A 19,991-nucleotide genomic window follows, 5' to 3' on the forward strand; every position below is an offset into this window, starting at 1 on the left:
CTCGCTGGCTGGCTGAAGTTGCACTTCTAACGTATTTTGAAAGATTTGCAACACGCCTCGGACTTTCGCTTAACTGGCTTATGATTCAACTCCTGACTTAAGCCTCATGAAATTCAACTGTAGGAAACACAAGAATCTTACCAATCGTTTGAATGGAACATTTCTATCCGATCTCACACGAGCAGCCTGCATAGTAATTTGATTTGTTTTGTTATGCATCTCTGAGCTTTCACGCTAACATTAATTTCAGCATGGGTACACAGCGAGCCCTTGGTACAAAATATTTGAGTCAGAAGGAAGAAATGCAGCATGCAGCATCAACACTGGCAAAACAATGTTTTATTTTATAAGACATCATGAAACACACCGAAAGGTTGGTATGGACAGCAAGCATGCTAGCTATAGGTTGCTAACCAGAGCGACAGCTAATAAATATTTTTTTTCTAGTAAGTTCCATATAATTTTAAGTAGTTTCTAGCTTTTGTAGTTACATGTCCCATTGTCTTTTTCTTATTAACTAATGTTAGTTTGCAGACCAGTGTAAATGTAACATTAGGTTTCACGCACTGTTCCGTGTCTTCCATGTAATGTGTGATTGAAAATGCAACTTAGATAACCTCATAACTACATGAGACTATAAACTGTAAGTAATAAGACTGAACAAATGTTTTCTAAGGCGAACTTTAAACTCTGACTCTTATCCAGACTTGAGAATTGCCTCGGACCTCAGAGATTCAAAATATGCTTCGCACTCGTGCAAAGTGACCCGTGAACATCTCTGGAATGAGGTTTTGCAGCAGTGTTTTTTCTGCGTCAGGCCACCATAACGCAGACTGATCAAATAGACGATGCAAGGGTTCCAGGAAGGTAGGCTGGTTGGGCAAGCAAAATCTGTGAAATCTGAGTAGCCTTTTTTTTTTTTTTTTTGGTCGCATGTTGCATAGTGAAGTGTACGATAAACAGGGACAGTGTTTTGTTTTTTTTTAACTGCCCTGATATTGTACATCCACAAAAATGTCCCCTTTAATGTGTTTCATTTAACTAATAGAAAAGCATGCAGCTACAGCGTCTCCCTCACTGCCTTTGCGATAATGGCTTACCATAGAAGTAAACTTGCAACTGCGTGGTTCGTGTGTGTCACTATATCGGAAACATGGTCTCTCATTTTGAGTCTCTGCATGTTTCTCTTTCCTCGCTGGCTGACTATATATATACATCCTGATCAACGTCAGTTATTTCTTGGGGACCAGCTAGTAGGTGCTGGAGTGCGTCATCTAGTACCCTACAGACAACCCAATCTGTAGCATAGCTTCTAGTTGGTCACCAAAAGTGAACTGACAGCTTTTAAAGCTAAAACAGTGTAGTTTGAAATGCTTTGTCCTTGTTTCTGTGAATAATTATGAAACAAAGTGGAGCACAGTTTCAGAAGGAGCTGAACTGTAATGGAGCTTCAAAGCTCACTTATAAATTCACTGTGGTAGGCAGCTGGGGACCAAGCAATGTGAAATATGGAGCAGGAAGATCAGTCAAAGATAAGTGAGAAATCCTTGGTTAGCGAACTTTTTAATGAATGTAGTATGGAATACAGCATATATTCCACCCAGCAGAAGTGTTCAGGCAGTGGAAACAATCCTTAGGAGATCTGTGGGATTTCTGGACTTGAGTTTACCACCCCTGTTTAAGATGTTTGAACTCACCGTGCCCAAGACTAAGTAATGACCTCATTCATTGCCTTGTTACGGCCACTAAAATAATCTTTTAAAAAATATCCTTCTACTATTTCATCAGCACATGCAAAGGTCACCAGAAGGAGGAGGGGAGATATGAGGATATGACTGTGTACTCTATAGCACTATAACCACATGTGGTGGTTTTGCATTTACATATTAGTTTTCTATTCGTTTCGCAAGATTCCTATGAATTTTGTGCATAATATTCATTATTTTTTATTATTTACCGTTGTTTAGAATATCATCTGGGTTATTCTGGATTTTCTACCCCGGAAAAGATGCTTTTTGTATATTGTTCATTGATTTTTATTTTGTTTTGATCTCAGCATTTGATATAAAGAAAAGGGAATGCCTTTCATGGCAAGAGTGCCAAATTTGGCTCACTAACAGGGATTTTTAAACATTATTCCAATTACAAAACAACATGTTTTGCCTTTTGGGGTCCCTCAAGGTTTGATCCTAGGACTACCTATGTAGTCTCCACTGTAAAAGTATGTGGACACTCCTTCCAATGAATAAGTTCAGGTGTTTCAGACACATCAATTGCTAATAGGTGTATAAAATCAAGCGCATAGCCATTCAACCTTCATTGCGGTATGTGAGTAGAGTGGAATGACAAAGTTGCATTCCTTGCTCAAAGCATTCTATAGTCCTCATTCACTGCACTGCAGTCCCTTGGCTCGAACTCTGACTTACTCCCTGCTCCACCAAGAAAAAAAGTTAATTTTTAAAATATGAATGAAATATAAGCATAACAGAATATGAGACAAAAAGCAACACTTTAAGGAAGGTATCATGCTTTATTGAACTGAAGGAAATTCAGCAGTAGGCTGCAAAACTATTTTCATCCAAAATGATGCCCCGTTTTTAAAACCTGCTCCTTGCCCTGTGCAATTGTGCTCAGCTCCCTGGGCCGCCCTCATTCCATACTGCTCACACACTGCTCTCCATAGATAAACACTGACAATAGAGTGGGTGGAACTTAACAGCTCAGTGACTAAACACAGTCACAAACATGACAAAAAGTCATGTCATATTTGCCCAGCTGGAGCTGCCCTGGCAAACTTATTTTACTGGACAAGTGCTGTTATTGTGAAAGAGGAGCATGTAGGAGCAACAACAGCTTAGTCAGGAAGTGGCAGACTCACAAGGGAAAGCCACAGACTGCTGAGGCAAGTAGTGTTTAAAAATCTCCTGTCTGCTGTTGCAACACACTACAGAGTTCCTAACAGCCTCTGGAAGCAACAGCCAAAGGTTTTTGTGGCCAAGCAGCTGCACACAATCCTTTGCACATTGCCAGGCGTCTGCTGAAGTCATGCAAGTCATGCTGTCATTGGACTCTGGAGCAGTAGAAAGGTATTTTCTGGAGTGGTGAATCATGCTTCTGTCAGTCTGATCTGGGTTTAACTGATGCTAGGAGAACGCTACCTAGTGGAAAGCATAGTGGCGATAATAAGGTTTGGTGGAGGAAGGATCATGGTGTGGATCTGTTTCAGGGACTGGGTTAGGCTCCTTAGTTCCAGTGAAGGGTATTGTTAATGCAACTGCATATTAATATTTTTGGAATAGGATGTCTAACAAGCTCATATTGGCATAGTTGCCAGGTGTCCACATATGTTTGGCCATATAGTGAATATATACTCCCATTAGCCAAACTAATTAATAAATACAACAATTAGTATTCTGACAATCCATATGTCCCAAGCACTATTATCACCCTGCTTGACAATCTAGAGGACATCAAGCCCTGGATGTGCCACAACTCTGCAGCTAAACAAAGTCAAAACTAAATGCCTTCTTATTCAGAATGGAAAACTGAAAAAACTTAAACCGATGCATTCTAAGAGTGCCTATTTGTGAATGCTACAAACTTTAAAACATGGGTGTTACTTTTGACAGATTTTACCTCCAAGAACCATAAATAATATTTAAAAAAACCATCATCCTAGCACCTGATAAATATATGCAAGGTCTATGACACCTCTTATCACTAGCTGATGGTGAGAAAATATATCTTACAAATATTCTTTTGTGTCAATTAATCTGAACCACTGGAAAAACTTTTCCCTGGTCTACCAAAGTCATCCAGCTTGCAGAGAGCAGTGACAATTTTGGTGCGTGACCTCATGTTCTTCTGGAAGAGGGACTGGCCGAACGTTAACACAGGATATTTACACCAAATCTAATATAAAACCTACACTCAAATTACACACGCCTTGCAGAAACGAACTGTTCTTTTCGTTCACGTTCTTATTAATTGCCCAGTTTCTATCATACTATCCCCAGCTATGTCTTTTTCTTAATTATTATTTATTTTTCTTGTGAGACTGACAACCGTAAATAGGGATAGGACAACACACCAAAAATTAGTGTGGGCTTTTGGGAACCTCCCTGCTGTAACAACCCGGTGCGGCTCACCAACGGAAGGAGGCGGTATAGTTTAAGTTAGAAAAATTGCCCTTTCTCCTTGGACACAGAGGAGTCAAACATCTGAACAAACACTAGAAAAAGCACTGCAAGACGACTGTTTGGGACCAGTAAACGGGGCCCGATACAACAAGAAGAAATACTTCCGTCACGATATAAGGGCTTCGTATAAGAAGCCGGCTCGATTCTGCGCCATGGGTAGAGAACTGCGTTTCGCTTTCATGTAAGCTGACTTATTAGCCTGCTTTCCGTCTCCGACGTTTCCACGTTTGGACGTTTGGACGTTTCGGTTTTCAACCGGCGCAGGGCATACATAGGCGTACATCACCACGACGGATATCACAAGTGAAAATCGACAATTTGGCTTCAGGAAGAGACGTGTCGGTGTCTCCCTCGGATTCGCACATGACTGACGGAGATCATGGATGGTCGAGTCGGTCAAAGAACACCCTCTTTCCTCATGAGTTACGGAGGTTCTGTACTTCTTTAATTAGCAAAAGCTTCCAAAATGAGAAAAACGCAAATCAAAAGGATGGTTCTTGCCATGTGTTTTGGGTTCTTTATCATGGTCATATTCTACTTTCAAAGTAATTTGGAACAAGGTGAGTTTGCAGTGGTTTAACTTGTATTCGATTCTTTTCTATACTATTCTACTTGTATCTCATGTAGTCTAAACAAACAAATAACATTCCAAAACAACACACACAGAAACAAACAAAAATGAATATGGAAAAATATGTATCCTCCTGTTCCTTGAACTCCTGTATGCTGATGGAGACAGTGTTTTCATTAGACATTGTCCCTTACATGTTGAGATCTTTAGTTTACCATTAAGCAAACCAAATCATTTATGGGCTACACATCTACATAACGAAATTTCCAGAGTCATTCAATGGAACATTATTCTTATAATATTTATATGGGCTAGTATGTATATATTATTGAGGTATTTATATTTATTATGGGGCACTTCTAATTGATAAGTCCTTTTGCTTAACTGATGCTTGGAATATGATGTGTTTTTCCCCTTTTTATACTGAATTAGCACTCATCATGCCAAAACTTCGGTGGCGAGGGTGGAGCTTATTTTAATCAGCCTGCTGCTGCCCACGCCCATATGTGTGGGCTAAGCTCTGGGGCAGGGGTGGGGTCCCAGCTAACGAGTAATTCACACTCCCCTCTATGAAATGTATTCCTTACTGGCTTTTTTTTTCTCTCTCCGCTCCCTGCTGGAGTCAGATCCGTAACACAACGCTTTCAAATAGCTTTCAAATATGACGGTTGATCATTTCGAATCTGCACTTGCCTTGGAATGCAGTATGAATGCAGTATGGTATGCAGGTGAATTTGCACACGTATGCGTGTGATGATCTTTTCTTCACGGTCCCCTTCATGCCTTTTATGGCACATCCAATGGCCTAAAATCTAAGCAGAACTGGAAGCCAAGGCAGAATGCTTTTGAGGTTTTGCAGTTAAAAATAAATGCAGCAGGTGTCTTTGTGGGGAGACCTCAGAAGATGCAGCTTGTCTTCAGCTGCAGGATGCAGTAGCTCATGCGACGGCAAAGTGGAAGACTACTCCATCCGTGCAGCATGGCTGTACTGTGGGCCATCTGACCCGTGGCGCAGAGCCTGAGCTGGGCCTGCAGCCAGGGTGGTGTGGGTTGCCTTCATTTACCCACCAAATGAGACAAAACACATTCTTGGGTTTAGACCACACAGACCACGCAGAGGCAGAACATATCCGGCAATGCACTCTGCAGCCTCCGAGACAGAGCACTGCATTGTGAGAGAGCAAAAATAGCTATCTACTGTTATGGAAGAAGGAGTGTGAGGTTGTGTGTGTGGCAGTGGTACAGGCTTTGCTTTGCTTTTGCTTTGTGAACTGTCATGGATATGCCCCCCCCCCCCCACCTGATCTCTCATCATAGGCAGTCGTAGGCCTGCTGCTGCTCCTATAGATTGTGGTTGAATTTCTGCTGTGGTTTGTGCCATGTCTTGAGATGCTTAGCCAGTCCTGCTCTCACTAACATGTTGAATGTACCCACCAGCTGTGATGAGAGGACAGATTTATGTGGGTGAATGCATCAAGGCCAGACCCAAAGCCTTATTTATTAAGTGAAGTGGAAAAATTGGCATGAGGAAACATTTTTCTACAAACATGGACTATTCTTATCCACCAAACCCAAGGGCCCTGAAGTCTTAAAACATGCACGTTTCCTCTGAAAAACTGCACTAGATTTAAGAGGGGAAGATACAAATGTAGATTGTGAAATGTAGATTGTAGGTGAAATGTCAGACCAGATCTCATTGCAACCAAGTCATTAGTGTACAGTTGTGTTCGAAACCATATTAGATGAGCTCAGGCCCAGACCAAGACTCTGACCAGTCATGTCTGAGAAAAGAACAAGACCAAAAGGGGGTGAATTTGGGCAAGTCCAAATCAAGATCTAGACCAGAAAAATACGAGAAACAAAAACAAACAAAAATTAGCTGGAACACTTTTAGAATAATTGCTGTTAAACCACAGTGTTTATTAAACAGTTATTCTACATCTGAATCACAGCCATGCCATATTCAGTAACACACGATAGGCTATTGCTTAATTATTGGATTACTGTAATTAGTAGAATCAGAATTTGTTTATTGGCAAAGTACATTTTCACATACAAGGAATCTGACTTGGTGAAACTGTTGTGTGGCAATCAAAATAAAAATAGGCAAGAAGAACAGTAGGTAGAAAAGTACAGCAGATAAACTAAACAAATTATATATAAATATGTGCAGAAGAACTCACAGGTGTGCAATGAAAAATGTGCAATGTAATAGTTAAAAGATGTGTAAAAATGATTCATTCTGCTTTGCTCAGGGTGTGAAATAATCCAAAATTCTGTATAGTGGATCAGCATCTGCCAGCCTTACTCAGCTTCATGAAGCATGGTGTGACGTTCGGGGCTTAAGCAGGTTTCGCGGATGAGGCACGTTAACAGAGACGTTTATTAACACGCTTAACCCTATGACGTAGCACACAGGCTATGGTTTCAAACACAGGCAACCTCAATATAAGACATGAGACTTATATACACGCATGACAGTTACACACAACAAGGATCAGGTGAACGACACGAGAGAGCGTGGCAATACAGACAAACACACACGCGGAGACGTTTGAGGGGGGAGGGGCCGTACCATGACAGAGCCCTGGCACGCCAGCCTATCAGGCTGCGGCAGAAGGACCGGATAACCTGCCACGGGCCAGCGCCGGCAGGACAGTGGTGGGAAGGACAGGGAACAGGACGACGACAGACACAGGGACGCACACACTAATAGGGACAGGCACAGACACAAAGGGGGACAAAGTGACCAGTACATTCAGTGTAATAGGGACAGGCAGGTAAACAACACCACACATATTAAACAGTCCGGAGAAGGAAGAAGGAACCCCAGCCAGTCCCCCAGTCATTGGCTGGGTCAGAGACTGACCAGCCCGGGGGGGATTGTCCTTCGCCGGCTTGGGTAGCGGCGACTGTCCTGGTTTTGGCGCATGCGTGTCAGGAAGCGCACCAGCTGTGTTGCCCGGTTCCGGTGCAGGCACTAGTGCCGCTGCCTTCATGCCTCCACGAGGCTTAGGCGTAGGCGCATGTGCTCTGGGGCCCTTTGCCTTAGGCGGAGGAATGTGCTCCTCTGATGACAATGCCTCCCTGCTAGCGGCATGCCCTGGGCGGAGCCTTGGGTGCTGGGGGCTTATTGTTCTCGGAGCCCTTAGCATCGCTGTGGGAGGGAAGATCCTTATGATGGTCCTCTTCCACCTCCATTAGAGTGTCCTCCTCACGATCGGACCCCATGTCCGACCGCAGACTGACGGCGCTACACTCCCCTTTCTCTCCATAATCAGCCTAGCTGCAAGAACGTGGGGGGCTTCGCTGCACGGGCTGTGGGAGGGCATTCCCTTCCCTTCTTTCCCTGCTTCTCAGGGCCTTTCCCAGGCATCCTTCTTCGGTCGGTGTTTAACGTTCGGGGCTTAAGTAGGATACGCGGAGGAGGCACGTTAACACAGACATTTATTAACACACTTAACACGATGACGTAGCACACAGGCTATGGTTTCAAACACAGGCAACCTCAATATAAGACATGAGACTTATAAGACATGCATGACAATTACACACAACAAGGATCAGGTATCAGGTGAATGACATGCAATACAAACAAACACACACACACACACACAGACGTTGGGGGGGGGGGGGGGGGGGGGTGTACCGTGACACATAGGGCTTACAATGGATATTGTTTCAATCCGCTTTTTAATTAGTTAGTATATGACCACAGAGATCAGGCTTTAGGAGAGCCTTGAGTAATTGCTTACCTGAGTTTTCAAGTTGAACGAGCACAGTATGAGTTTGTACCTGTCTCAGAACCTGCACGCTCTGTGGGGGAGAATGGCATTTTTAGCCATCTGTATGTCCTGCTATCTGATAATTCCGTAATATGGAACGCTGACTACACTGTCTAGGCCAGAGCAATCCTTCCTTATAGAGGTCCTATCGATCTCAGCAAATGTTTCAGTTTAATAACATAGTCATGTTGAATTTTGAGAATCTTTATATTTCAATCCATGATCAAAGTAAAATTCAGTGAGCTGCTCCATACTGCTAAGCTTCACATTTTAAGAAAAAAAACAAGCAAACAAAAAACGCACTTGCAGGCAAATTCAAACCGTGTTGAATGGGAATGCAAAATGCAAATGCAAAACATTTGTGAGGGAGTGCAATTTCATTACTTGTTAAAAACCTTTTAAACCTTTTTTTTAAGCTCGATCCGTACCTCAAATACTTCAAACCTCAAGTACGGCTCGGCTTGAAATACCATGCTTCTGGTCTTAGGGAAGACAAGCACTGAGACTATTTTCTGTCCTGGCTCCAAGATGGTGGAATGAACTCCCGCTTGCGGCAGAGTCCCTTGCAGTCTTCAAACACAGACTGAAGACCCAGCTATTTGTGGAACATTTAAATGACAACTGACCGTGCTCACATTTTGACTGACTAAATTAGTACTTATTGTAGGGTATTGTTTATGTTGTTTAACAAACTCTAGCACTTATTGTTTATTATATTGTTTATTGTTTGAGAGACCTTGTGTATTTTGTACTTCTAAGCATCAGCAGTGATCCCTGTATTTCTACAGTATTCTAGATCATTTGTATATTGGACTCTAACCTGTACTGGCTAGGATGTATTTTGTGAGTAAATGACAAACCACGTTTGTAAGTCGCTCTGGATAAGAGCGGTTGCTAAATGCTGTAAATGTCAATGTAAACAGTGGTCCCTTACAGGTTTCATGTAATATGGCTGATGCAAATGTTATTTTAGACTGTACAGTAAAAATGTGTGTTTTATAATTAATTCTGATTCTGGTAGGGTATCAGCAAATTTATGACTACTCTGATTCAAATTTTGCTGTGTCAGAGTCCCATAAAGAGCGCATTTAAGATTACTGGCAAATCACCTGGCAAATACCATTTGACTGCATCACACACACTCTCACACTTCTGTCTTATGCCTCCAGCACTTAGAGCTGCTTTCTCTTGACTGTCATAGTCAAGAGCTCAGAACAGGTAGCTCATGACACCTCAACTGCCCAATTCAAGAATGCCTGTATATGAGGGACTGTTTTAAATGTCATTACTAGTCACTTTGATTTTGTTGTAATATACACTGGGAACTACTGTTGCCATCAAAAATCTAGATTGGGACCAGATTGGGACCCTCCTTTGGCTCCAGTAGCCCTCTAATACATAATGATATGTATTTAGCAATAATAACTAAATAGTAATAAAGATAGCAACAGAATTGGGTGTAGGCTACATTTTGGCACTAACCATGTCATATCATACTAAGCCTTATACTTTAGCACCATAGAATAGGGTTTTGTAAAGCAAATAAAATGATATGTGGTGATGTGTGCTATGATGCAACACAAGATACCTCTCAGTAATATACAAACTTTATATATAACTTTATAATTCACAGTAAAGGTTGGCAGAGTACCATTTAAAACCTCTAGGGAGTAAAGTATATCTTTTGGGGCTCCCTTCAGTGCTTTGTGACTAAATCCAGGTCAACTTCCTAAAGAAGCTAAACATCTTTTGAGTTTTAAAGCTAAACGGCTTCGCAGCTTGTACTGTAAAGAAGTCCCTAGCTGGATGCAGGGCTTCATGGAGGATTTTTCTTTCCTGTGGATCTCAGTACAGAACAGCCTTCATTGCAGGCACAGGGACCCACATTATCCTCCACACACAGAAAGAGAGAGACAGAGGAGGAGAGCGGAGGAGGAGAGAGGCAGGCCGGCCTGTGGGCAGGTAGAGAGGGGGAGCCCGAGAGAGGCACCACAGGGACGGGGACGAGGGCGCTCGCAGCCTGGGCTCTGGTGAGACTGAAACCGGAATGCCCTCTCGGAGTGTGTGGTTCGTGGATAAGGCGGGAGCTCATCGAATATGGGAGACTTCTGAGACACAAACCATTTTCCTGCGATCAAAAAAAATGTCCCCACTTAGGAAATAACACACACACACACACACACACAGACAGTGCTGCTATTCAGTCTCACAGACATGAGTTATCCCCATGTATTTGTTCCTTTGCAGCAGCTCTGGACAGTGCTTGGTCAGGGAATTTATAGCTAGCGCCAACACTGCCTGGGCCTTGTGTGGAGGAGAGAGCCTCTCTTTCTGCCTCTTTTCCATCATTGACTGAAGTGCTGTAGCTTTGGTGAGACCATTTGTAGTGGGAATCAGACATTAGAAGCAGCACTGCTCTGCAAGCCTTGTTCTGCTTGAGCTGTGCCCTCAGGCTCAGCATTGTGTTACACTGTTTCCAGATGCGTTTATGCCAAGTATGTAAAACTACATGTTTTTCTTTCTTTCTTTCTTTAGTGGTGCTGTGCATCCAGGCCCTTGAAACCCTTCAGAGGTTACAAAAAATGTACAAAAAAATAAAATAAAATAAAATAAAATAAAAAATAAAATAAAATGAACATATTTCATAAATAAAGGGAAAAATCTACCTTTTCATGTAAAACTGCTGTTTGTATGGCTGCAGAGCTGTACCTAAATGTTATTAGCGGGTTATTAGCAAAATGACTGCAGAGGCTAGCCTCCATCAGCCAGTCCCTTTCTATGTTTGAAAAGGGAGACAGCATGATTATTCAAACATCAATGCTACTTTAGCTAGCGAACTTTGAATGGGGACTAGTGAGGCTTTGTGGTGTATGTAAGTGAAAAGCCTTTTTCAAAGCTACGCTTTAATGAAGGTCTCAGATGCAGAAGGGTTAGCGGCTTCGTGCACTACGTGCTGCTGGATCAGGGCTTGTGCGGTAGTGCCCGTGTTATCACTGCAGCTTCACTTATTGATATTTCTTCCTCTAATGAATTCTGTAACAGGACTTATTTTCTCTCACAGTTTTTTTTTTTATTTTTTTAATTTTTTTTTACATTTCCTTGCCAGACGTAGTTTGGAGAATGATTCTAGTTTCTCATGTCTCTCTCTCTCTCTCTCTCTCTCTCTCTCTCTCTCTCTCTCTCTCTCTCTCTCTCTCTGTCCATCTCCTTCTCGCACACTTGCTTGTTTGATATTGATAGGACCGAATAATATCAGTAAAGTCAGATCTGTTATAACTTGTAGTACTGTCAAAACAAAAAGGAGATTCGAAAATGTACCCAGATAAACTGAGTGAAAGAATGTGTTTGGAGTAGGTCATAGTTCCCATATGCAGTGCATTGCAGTTAAAACCTCAGAATGGATGAAGCCTTGACGTAGCCATGGTTAAAGACTGGCCTGTATCATTGGGACCAAACTGACATCACATAGTAACAAATTTGTTAAGGGGCTTATTTACATTTTTCAGCATTCTGGGGTATTACTGCTGTAAAGACTAGCATTGCTAATGATAATGATGACTAATTAATACATCATGCAGATCTAGTACAAGATCAAATCAAATATTTCACGTTTGGCCTCTGTGTATCTTAGGGTATAGCATATTGACATGGGTTGGTGGGGTTGCGCCTAGTAGGAGGGCTTGAATTCTTTACATAGAAAACAGACAAAAAGAGAAGAAACTAACCAGACCCTTTGTGCATTTCCAGATGCAGTAAATGTCCCTCTATTTCTTCCTCTTTCTCTGACCAGCAGTGGCATTGGGAATGTCAGTGAGTTCACTGTTCACTGGCAGCACAATATTTCTTAGTGCCAAGTCTCACTGGAGCGTAGACACACACACACACACACACACACACACACACACACACACACACACACACACACACACTCTCTCTCTCTCTCTCTCTCTCTCTCTCTCTCTCTCTCTCTCTCTCTCTCTCTCTCTCTCTCTCTCTCTCTCTCTCTCACACACACACACACACAATCACACACACACACACACACACACACACACACACACACAGACAGAGAGAAACCACCTCTGTCTCCCTCACTGACATTCTCACAACTTGTACTTGGGTGCTCACACACTTGTACCATTTCCAAAAGGTCTTTAATTGTTTTGCATTAATATTTATAACAAGTGTGTGTAAAATTGGCTTGAGGAAATTTCCTAAAGCCAAACTCCATCATATTTTAATATGCCGTCTCTCTCTCTCTCTCTCTCTCTCCCTTTTCACAGTAGCAGTGCTGTTTTGGTATTAGATTTATCTGTTGAGTTCACATTGTTTAATATCTGGAGGAATCATGAGAAACCTCATCCTAGGCCAGCACAAGGGCAGTATATGAATATGGATGCTGCTTTCCTCACACTTCTACATGGTTTACATGGTTTAGTATGCTGTTTCAGACATGCTGAATGGTGACTACTGACACGGTCCTGTTAGTCATGTACTTGTAAGTTTTATATGGTAACTCCTCAAAAAAAAGCCTTCTTTCCCACCTGATGGAGATTACTCCTAATGTGTTTTGCATTTGTGCATTTATTGATTAGTAATGTTATTATGTTCTCCTTCAACACAAATGCTCCCATAGAAAAAAGCTTAATAAAATAACCATTGCAATAAGTGTAATTTTAAGAGGGTAACACAAGTCCCTAGGGAATCCAGCCTGGGACAGAGCATCCCCCAGCAGCACTGGCTGGTCAGCAACCTCTGCTGTTTCTAACTAAAGATTTTATTTTATTTTTTCTACAGTACACTAGTCTATAGTTTAAATAATATGTTACTGGCAGTTCCTTGCAATTTCCTGAGTGCAGATACCAAAGCCATGGATTGGTTAACAGATCTACATAATTAGATTTGCAGTGTGCTGAGTGAGAAGTGTGTCTGAGTGCGGTTTCCTGTATGGGTGCTGGTATAACTTTACAATAAGGCTTTTACAATAAGGAGGACTTGTAGACAAGCCTTTGGATCTGAGGAGTAGGAGTATAATCAGTGTCACTGTATGTAACCACTCATCTAAACAGCGACACCCACATATGCATGTATTCTTCCTGTACAGAGAATCCTGTTGATCCTTTAGAGGGTTGTAGAGGGTGGAACCCGATCCTCGACTTTCTCACTATCTGCCTTCTATAAACCTTCATTAGCAAAAAGAGAATTTTGAACCTGGATTTTGATACAGATGAAAGTGTTTGACGCTGTAGACATGCACGCTGAAAAGAATTGTGGCGTGTTCCCAAATAAATTCATTAGGACCCACAATGGGTTCATTCCGTGTCCTGGCTGTTGTGGCGGATTGTGATATCTGTAGTATTATCCAAACTGATGTCTTGCAGGAAGAAAACAGCGAAAGAGTTGGATCTGAGATGTTTGCAAGGTTTATTTGCCAGAATCACTTTTTAAAATTGAGCTAATATTTTGGTTTCGCCATAAACTGTCTAGCTGTGTTTCTGATTACCAACTGACCAAAGATACAACTCTTTCTGCTGCTTCGTCCTCTCCAGCCTCAAGGCGTTATGAGGTGTTTGTCCCTCTCGAACTAACACACTATTGCAGTGTGTGTGTGCATGTCATCCACAGGTAGGTAAATAGAATAGATCTCAAACTCAAAACACATAGAGGGAATTCCATAGCCATGCTAAGACAAAAAGAGAATTAGTCTTGATTTTGAGTACTTAGAGCTAATAACATTTTTGAGCCACTGAAACTCTGTTGGTACTGGCTGTATGATGAGGGTGGGTTCGTTTGTGTGGTTCCATCTTTCCATTTTAGCCATGGCTTTCCTGGCCTCCTTCACTGTCTGGTCCAGTTTGTTACTGTGTTTGTCCGAAGCAGCATTGCTGTTTGCTTATTTCATCTGCACGTTCCTGTGTTCTGTGCAGTATCTGGTGCAAGCAGTGGGAAGATGAGTGGACATGGGAAGTCTGTGAAGAGCCCTCTCCAAACCCTGAATACCACCGACACTGTGAGTGTATTTAATACAGGACCATTAAAACATATCATATATCATATACTGCTTTCTCATTTGATGTTTGAAAACAATTAACTATTGCAATTATGTTAATAACTATTAACAATTAAATTACTAATGCAAAGAACAACAACCACAGCAAATGCACAGTATGGCTAAGACCTCTGATGTAATTGACATGGCCTTTACTGAGAAGGAAATCACAGGAAGTCAACGATGCTGTTATATGGCTCGCTGCAAAAGGATTTCATTTGTCAACCCTCGAAAGACATCTCCTTTTGGAGTACTTCTAGGTGAAGAAAGCCTGCAGTCAGGCAAAGAATATCATTATTCGATTGGATTTGTCCGCTTAATCATAGGAACGTAGCGTTAGGGAACGTAGGAATTTGTTCATCAGCATTAAGATACTGTCACAGCATGGCTCCCCAGTCGTTGTTATCATGTACATTTAAGTCCCTGCATTATAGTTGTTCTTTGGCCCTGTTTATGCTGGGTTTCAGCTACCCCAATGTGCTTTAGACGGTTTATCGCTTGTTGCCTACTTTGTCCTGTTTTCACTTCATGTTTTTGTTTCGGTTTCGTTTTTGTTGTTTGGTTCAGTAAACGTCTGTTTTCATGAAGATGGCGGCTCGCCTTTGCTCCCTCAACATCACAGACGCGAAATGTCTTTAAAGGTTATATGTGCGAACATGCAAATTTTTTAACTCCTTCCTGGCTGCCATCTTGGCATGAACTCAAAATGTCTTTGATGGCTTTTCATTTACATAACCCTTAAAGCTGATAACACAGTTAGAGCCTCCATGATCTGTGCCAGTGAAGAGGGAGCTCACATGCAGGATAAGGCCAGACAGCACATGAAGGAAGAGCATTTTCCACGTATACATGGTTTTCACACCAATACACAGAAGATGAAACATTCCCTGTATTACTGTACACAACGATTAAAAAAAGAAAAAGATTTCACATTGAACTATGGATATATGCTAGCAGTGTTGAGAAAACGAATAACGAAGGAGTACAGTCACTGAGAAATAGTGATATTGTACACTATGCTCCAAACTGTTTTGACTTTAACCCGCCGGGTCAGTGGGAGAACGCATTCTCCAGAAACAAACCATTTCTCATGTCAATAAACAGACTTTAGTTTTTTTCGCTTTATTGCTGTTCTTCTGTATACATTATGAACAGCACGATCTAACAGAGGCCTGAACTGGGCTTGCTGCTAATGTAGGAGCTCTATCAGTGGCAGCTCCTGCCACAATTCAGCCTACCACACACCTTCACCTTGTGTGCACTCGTACAGTGGCGCTGGGACAGCACTGGAAAACTACTCAGTGCTGGGCTGTGTGGCCATGGACTGAGCTGTAACAGAGCCAGGAAAGCTGGGCTTTAAATACATTGTACATTTTAGCATTGCAAACAAGTCACCCTTGACAGAAGGGTACAATTATGCTTTCTGTAATTAGCAAAGTGAATGCTAAAGTGTTCCCATTAAATATTTCCAACTGAGGTTTGGAAGTTTGGAAATGCATGGCGCCAGTGACTTTTACCTGCAAACGTGGGCAGCATTTTTAAAAAGCTGTTGAAAGAAGGGCAAACATTTTAGTGCTTGTACACAACCTTTGGAGTTATTTACCCACTCTATTAAAAATTATTACACAACCATTACAGTACATCTCTCTCTCTCTCTCTCTCTCACTCACTCACTACCTCAGATGGAATCTCCACTTCAGCTGATACACCAGGCCAGGCGTGAGCTGCTGGAGGAAGCCTGCCACTCCAGTACTCACAAACGTCGTGTCCTGATCCCCGAGGACCTCAAGCACCTGATTGTGGACGACCACCACGGCCTGCTGTACTGCTACGTGCCCAAAGTGGCCTGCACCAACTGGAAGCGCGTCCTGATGGTGCTCACGGGCACCTCCAAGCAGCGCAACCCACTGCTTATCCCTGCCAGTGAGGCACACGTGCCGAGCAACCTGCGCACCCTGTCCGAGTACTCCAAGGCCGAGATCAACCGCCGCCTCCGCACATACCTCAAATTCCTGTTTGTGCGTGAGCCCTTCGAAAGGCTCGTCTCGGCCTACCGCAACAAATTCACGCACAACTACAACACAGCCTTCCACAAGCGCTACGGCACCAAGATCATCCGCAGGCACCGGACCAGGCCACGGGCCAAGGCGCTGGAGCGTGGCGACGACGTCTCCTTCGCCGAGTTTGTTCGCTACCTAGTCGACCCGCGGACGCAGCGCGAGGAGCCTTTCAACGAGCACTGGGAGAGGGTAGACTCACTCTGCCACCCCTGCCTCATCCACTACGATGTGGTGGGAAAATACGAGACCCTGGAGGATGATTCGCACTACGTGCTGCAGCTGGCTGGTGTCGACGGTGAGGTGGCATTCCCCAGGCCGGCCAAGCGCACCCGCACAACAGGAGACATGGCAGCCGGCTTCTTCAAGGACATCAGCCCAGCCTTTCAACAGAACCTGTACAACCTATACAGGATGGACTTCCTGCTCTTTAACTACTCTCTGCCTAGCTACCTGAAACTCAAATAAGGCCTGGTGCCTTTCACAAACATTTAGAAAGAATATTTAGTTTTATTTTCGATGACGTAAGTGTACACTGATTTTGCTTCTCAAGGATCTATTTTAAGTTATAAAGGTTGTTTTATACATTTTTAATATTGATTAAAAGGTTTTAGAGATATATTGTAAAAAAGTCTATATATTGTAGGGTGCTTCCATTTTTTGCATAGCAATATAATTGCCATTAAAATTTTCTTGTGAGTGAAGGTTCTTGCCTTTTGATGAAAAATGGATGTACTGGAAACTAGTTTAATTTTTTGGTTGTTTGTTTTTGATAAAATACACTGTCTAATGAGGAAAAGGTTCCTAATCAGTAAAAAGTTTACATTTACTTTGAGAAGTACTTGTCTTTTCTTGTATTTTGTTGCTCACAATCCAGCTAATTTACATTTGGGCTTAGGTGAAAGAACGCACATTCTTTCCTTTGACAGAATGCCCTGCATAGTTTCTTGTTCCTGAATGAACAGATGAATGCTGTTTCATGAAATCCTTCCTGAGATGAAGCTCTAGAGAGGTACAGAACTTATACTGGAATGTCTGAGCTGGAGGAGATATATGTGTTGAAGCACACACACAGATGCCCATATGTCCTAAATGTGGAAATTGTGGGGGGTTTTTCCCCCAATGCTTGATGACTTACTGCCATGAACACAGTAGAGTGGAGAGGAGAAGACGTTTAACATCCCTTTGTTTTGTCCACTGTTTGCTAATGCCTTCAGGAGCAGTGACCAGAAACTGTGAGAGAGCTCAAAACTGTCTGACAGGACAGGGTTAGTAAATTACCTGTTCTGTTTGTAATGGGACTCCGGCCTGTTCCATGTGGACAAACAGCAGAGCTGAATATTAGCGGGATAACGCGGACAATATAGGGGGCTGAAAGACTTTTATTTTAATTACACCGCTATTAGAGGGAACAAACTTGCCATTTGCTGAAGTTCTGTAAAGTTACTGTAACTGTCTTACATTGTTCAGGGTGGCCAACTGACTGTGTAGATAACTACTAGAGTTAATGTACATGTGTAGATAACTACTAAAGTTAATGTATATTAGTAGATAACTACTAGAGCTAATGTATATGAGTAGATAACTACTAGAGTTAATGTATATCATTTAATGTATATTTATTGTGATAAGGTAACGGGAGTTTGGGTTCAAAGCATTACTTGTTTTGTTCAGTGGTTGTAAGGGGATGAGTTAAGAGTCCTGCCCAGAATTGAGGGAGTTGTAGTTTTGATTCACGTTATTGGAGCAGGCAATTTTCCAAATAGAAAGGGGGTGGTTAAATTGTGATTAATGGCTCTGTGTTTGAATATGTGTAGTTATTTTAATTGGGATAATGGGAAAATGTTTTAAATGATAGCCCTTTGTTTGGAATTATAAGGGAGAGATCTTAAGAATTTAATAAATTAGGTATCTAGAATAATTTGGTCTAAGGGGCGAAGATTAAATATAAGGAGTGGCGTAAGAATGCAAAGAGAGAGACATGTTGATTGAATGCCATAATTGGGAGCACATTAAGTTGCCTTATTTTGGTTTAATTTTTATTGGCGTGGAAGACTGGATTTATTTATTTTTTTTGTTTGGGTTTTTTGGAATTTAATTTGTGTCTGCTTATGGCATCATGCCCCTGCTATTGGACTTTTTGAGGAAAATAAATTTCCCTTATTGGCATAATTGCTATCGGAATCACCCTCTGTTTGATCTCACCCCGCTATCCTGTTACACCGTTCATGACAGGGCACGGGACGCCATTGAAGATTATCGATATTTATTATAATTATGCACATATACAGCAGCTCAACTGTTAGAGATCAACTCAAATAAATCAGGAAAAACAGGCTTGTTTGTACCTGTTATTTGGATTGAACCCTGTGTGTGTGTGTGTGTGTGTGTGTGTGTGTGTGTGTGTGTGTGTATGTGTGTGTTTGAGCATGTGTGCCTTTACATCAGATTTTTAAAACTAAAATTAGGTTAAAACCATCATTGCTAAAACAGTACTAGATTGTTTTGATAATCACGTAAAATCTGGCAACTGAGGCATTCTCCAGGTTTGATGAGGGAAATAACATTTGAGTTCACCTGTGCAAAGCATGTCAGTGTAGTGAAGCCTCAGCATATGAATAATTTCCTTAGGTTTTACAGTTAGCATTGTCAATGTCTTCTGTGATAGTATAACATTTTGACGCACGTGGGACAAATTAATTTACAAATTAAGTCTAAAGAATACTGTATCTTAGTCTTATCTCCTTTGCATAGACCAGGGTCTTATAGTGCAGGAAAAGTATTATGCATATCATAGTACAGAGCAGTGAGTACCTTACCTATGACATCACCAATTTATTCAAATTAGCTAAAAGGCATATATATTACTCACAATGTAGCCTGGTAGTGCCTGACTTGATTATCTAGTTTAATCCACACTTTACAGTGGAGCTAAAGTGCAAACTACATTATTAACATTGTGAATCATTCTTCATATTCATATTCACATTCTTATTCATATGATACTGATACACTGCAGTCTATAAGTAATTGGACAGTGGCACAGTTTCACTCACTGGATTTCAACATTGGATTACAAAGAATTTACAATGACTGTAAGAATCACAGCACTTTTTAATCCTAGTTCTTCTATTTGTGGGGACCAGAGGTTCTTTGACAACTGGCCAGTCAATTGTTTGCTGGTCAGCGTTGTTTGGCTCAGTACGAACGAAAGGTCTAGACAATTCCAGATGTGGCATTTACATCTGTTTTTGTTGTGAACTCAGCTTCATTAAAGCATGTCAACATTAAAGCTTAAAAATCAAAATAAATCAGAGAAATAGACATTAA

The 19,991-nt window shown here is 41.8% G+C and overlaps 1 protein-coding gene across 1 annotated transcript; it reads left to right on the forward strand.

Annotated features, from left to right (window-relative positions):
• Positions 1 to 4,159: 4,159 nt before the first annotated feature.
• Positions 4,160 to 17,490, forward strand: LOC113581554 (carbohydrate sulfotransferase 11-like). Its single transcript, XM_027016771.2, has 3 exons — positions 4,160 to 4,759; positions 14,483 to 14,565; positions 16,287 to 17,490. Exons 1-3 carry the CDS (start codon positions 4,666 to 4,668, stop codon positions 17,127 to 17,129), a joined length of 1,020 nt encoding a protein of 339 aa, XP_026872572.2. The 5' UTR covers positions 4,160 to 4,665; the 3' UTR covers positions 17,130 to 17,490.
• The last annotated feature ends 2,501 nt before the right edge of the window (positions 17,491 to 19,991 follow it).

This window comes from Electrophorus electricus, chromosome 3, assembly GCF_013358815.1.
Source record: "Electrophorus electricus isolate fEleEle1 chromosome 3, fEleEle1.pri, whole genome shotgun sequence".
Lineage (NCBI taxonomy): Eukaryota > Metazoa > Chordata > Actinopteri > Gymnotiformes > Gymnotidae > Electrophorus > Electrophorus electricus.

Excerpts from the sequence above, each read along its gene's own strand:
- LOC113581554 (XM_027016771.2), top strand. The coding sequence starts at position 4,666 with ATGAGAAAAACGCAAATCAAAAGGATGGTTCTTGCCATGTGTTTTGGG. Across the intron at positions 4,760-14,482 it reads TCAAAGTAATTTGGAACAAG|TATCTGGTGCAAGCAGTGGG; the intron begins GTGAGTTTGCAG and ends TGTTCTGTGCAG. Across the intron at positions 14,566-16,286 it reads CCCTGAATACCACCGACACT|ATGGAATCTCCACTTCAGCT; the intron begins GTGAGTGTATTT and ends TCACTACCTCAG.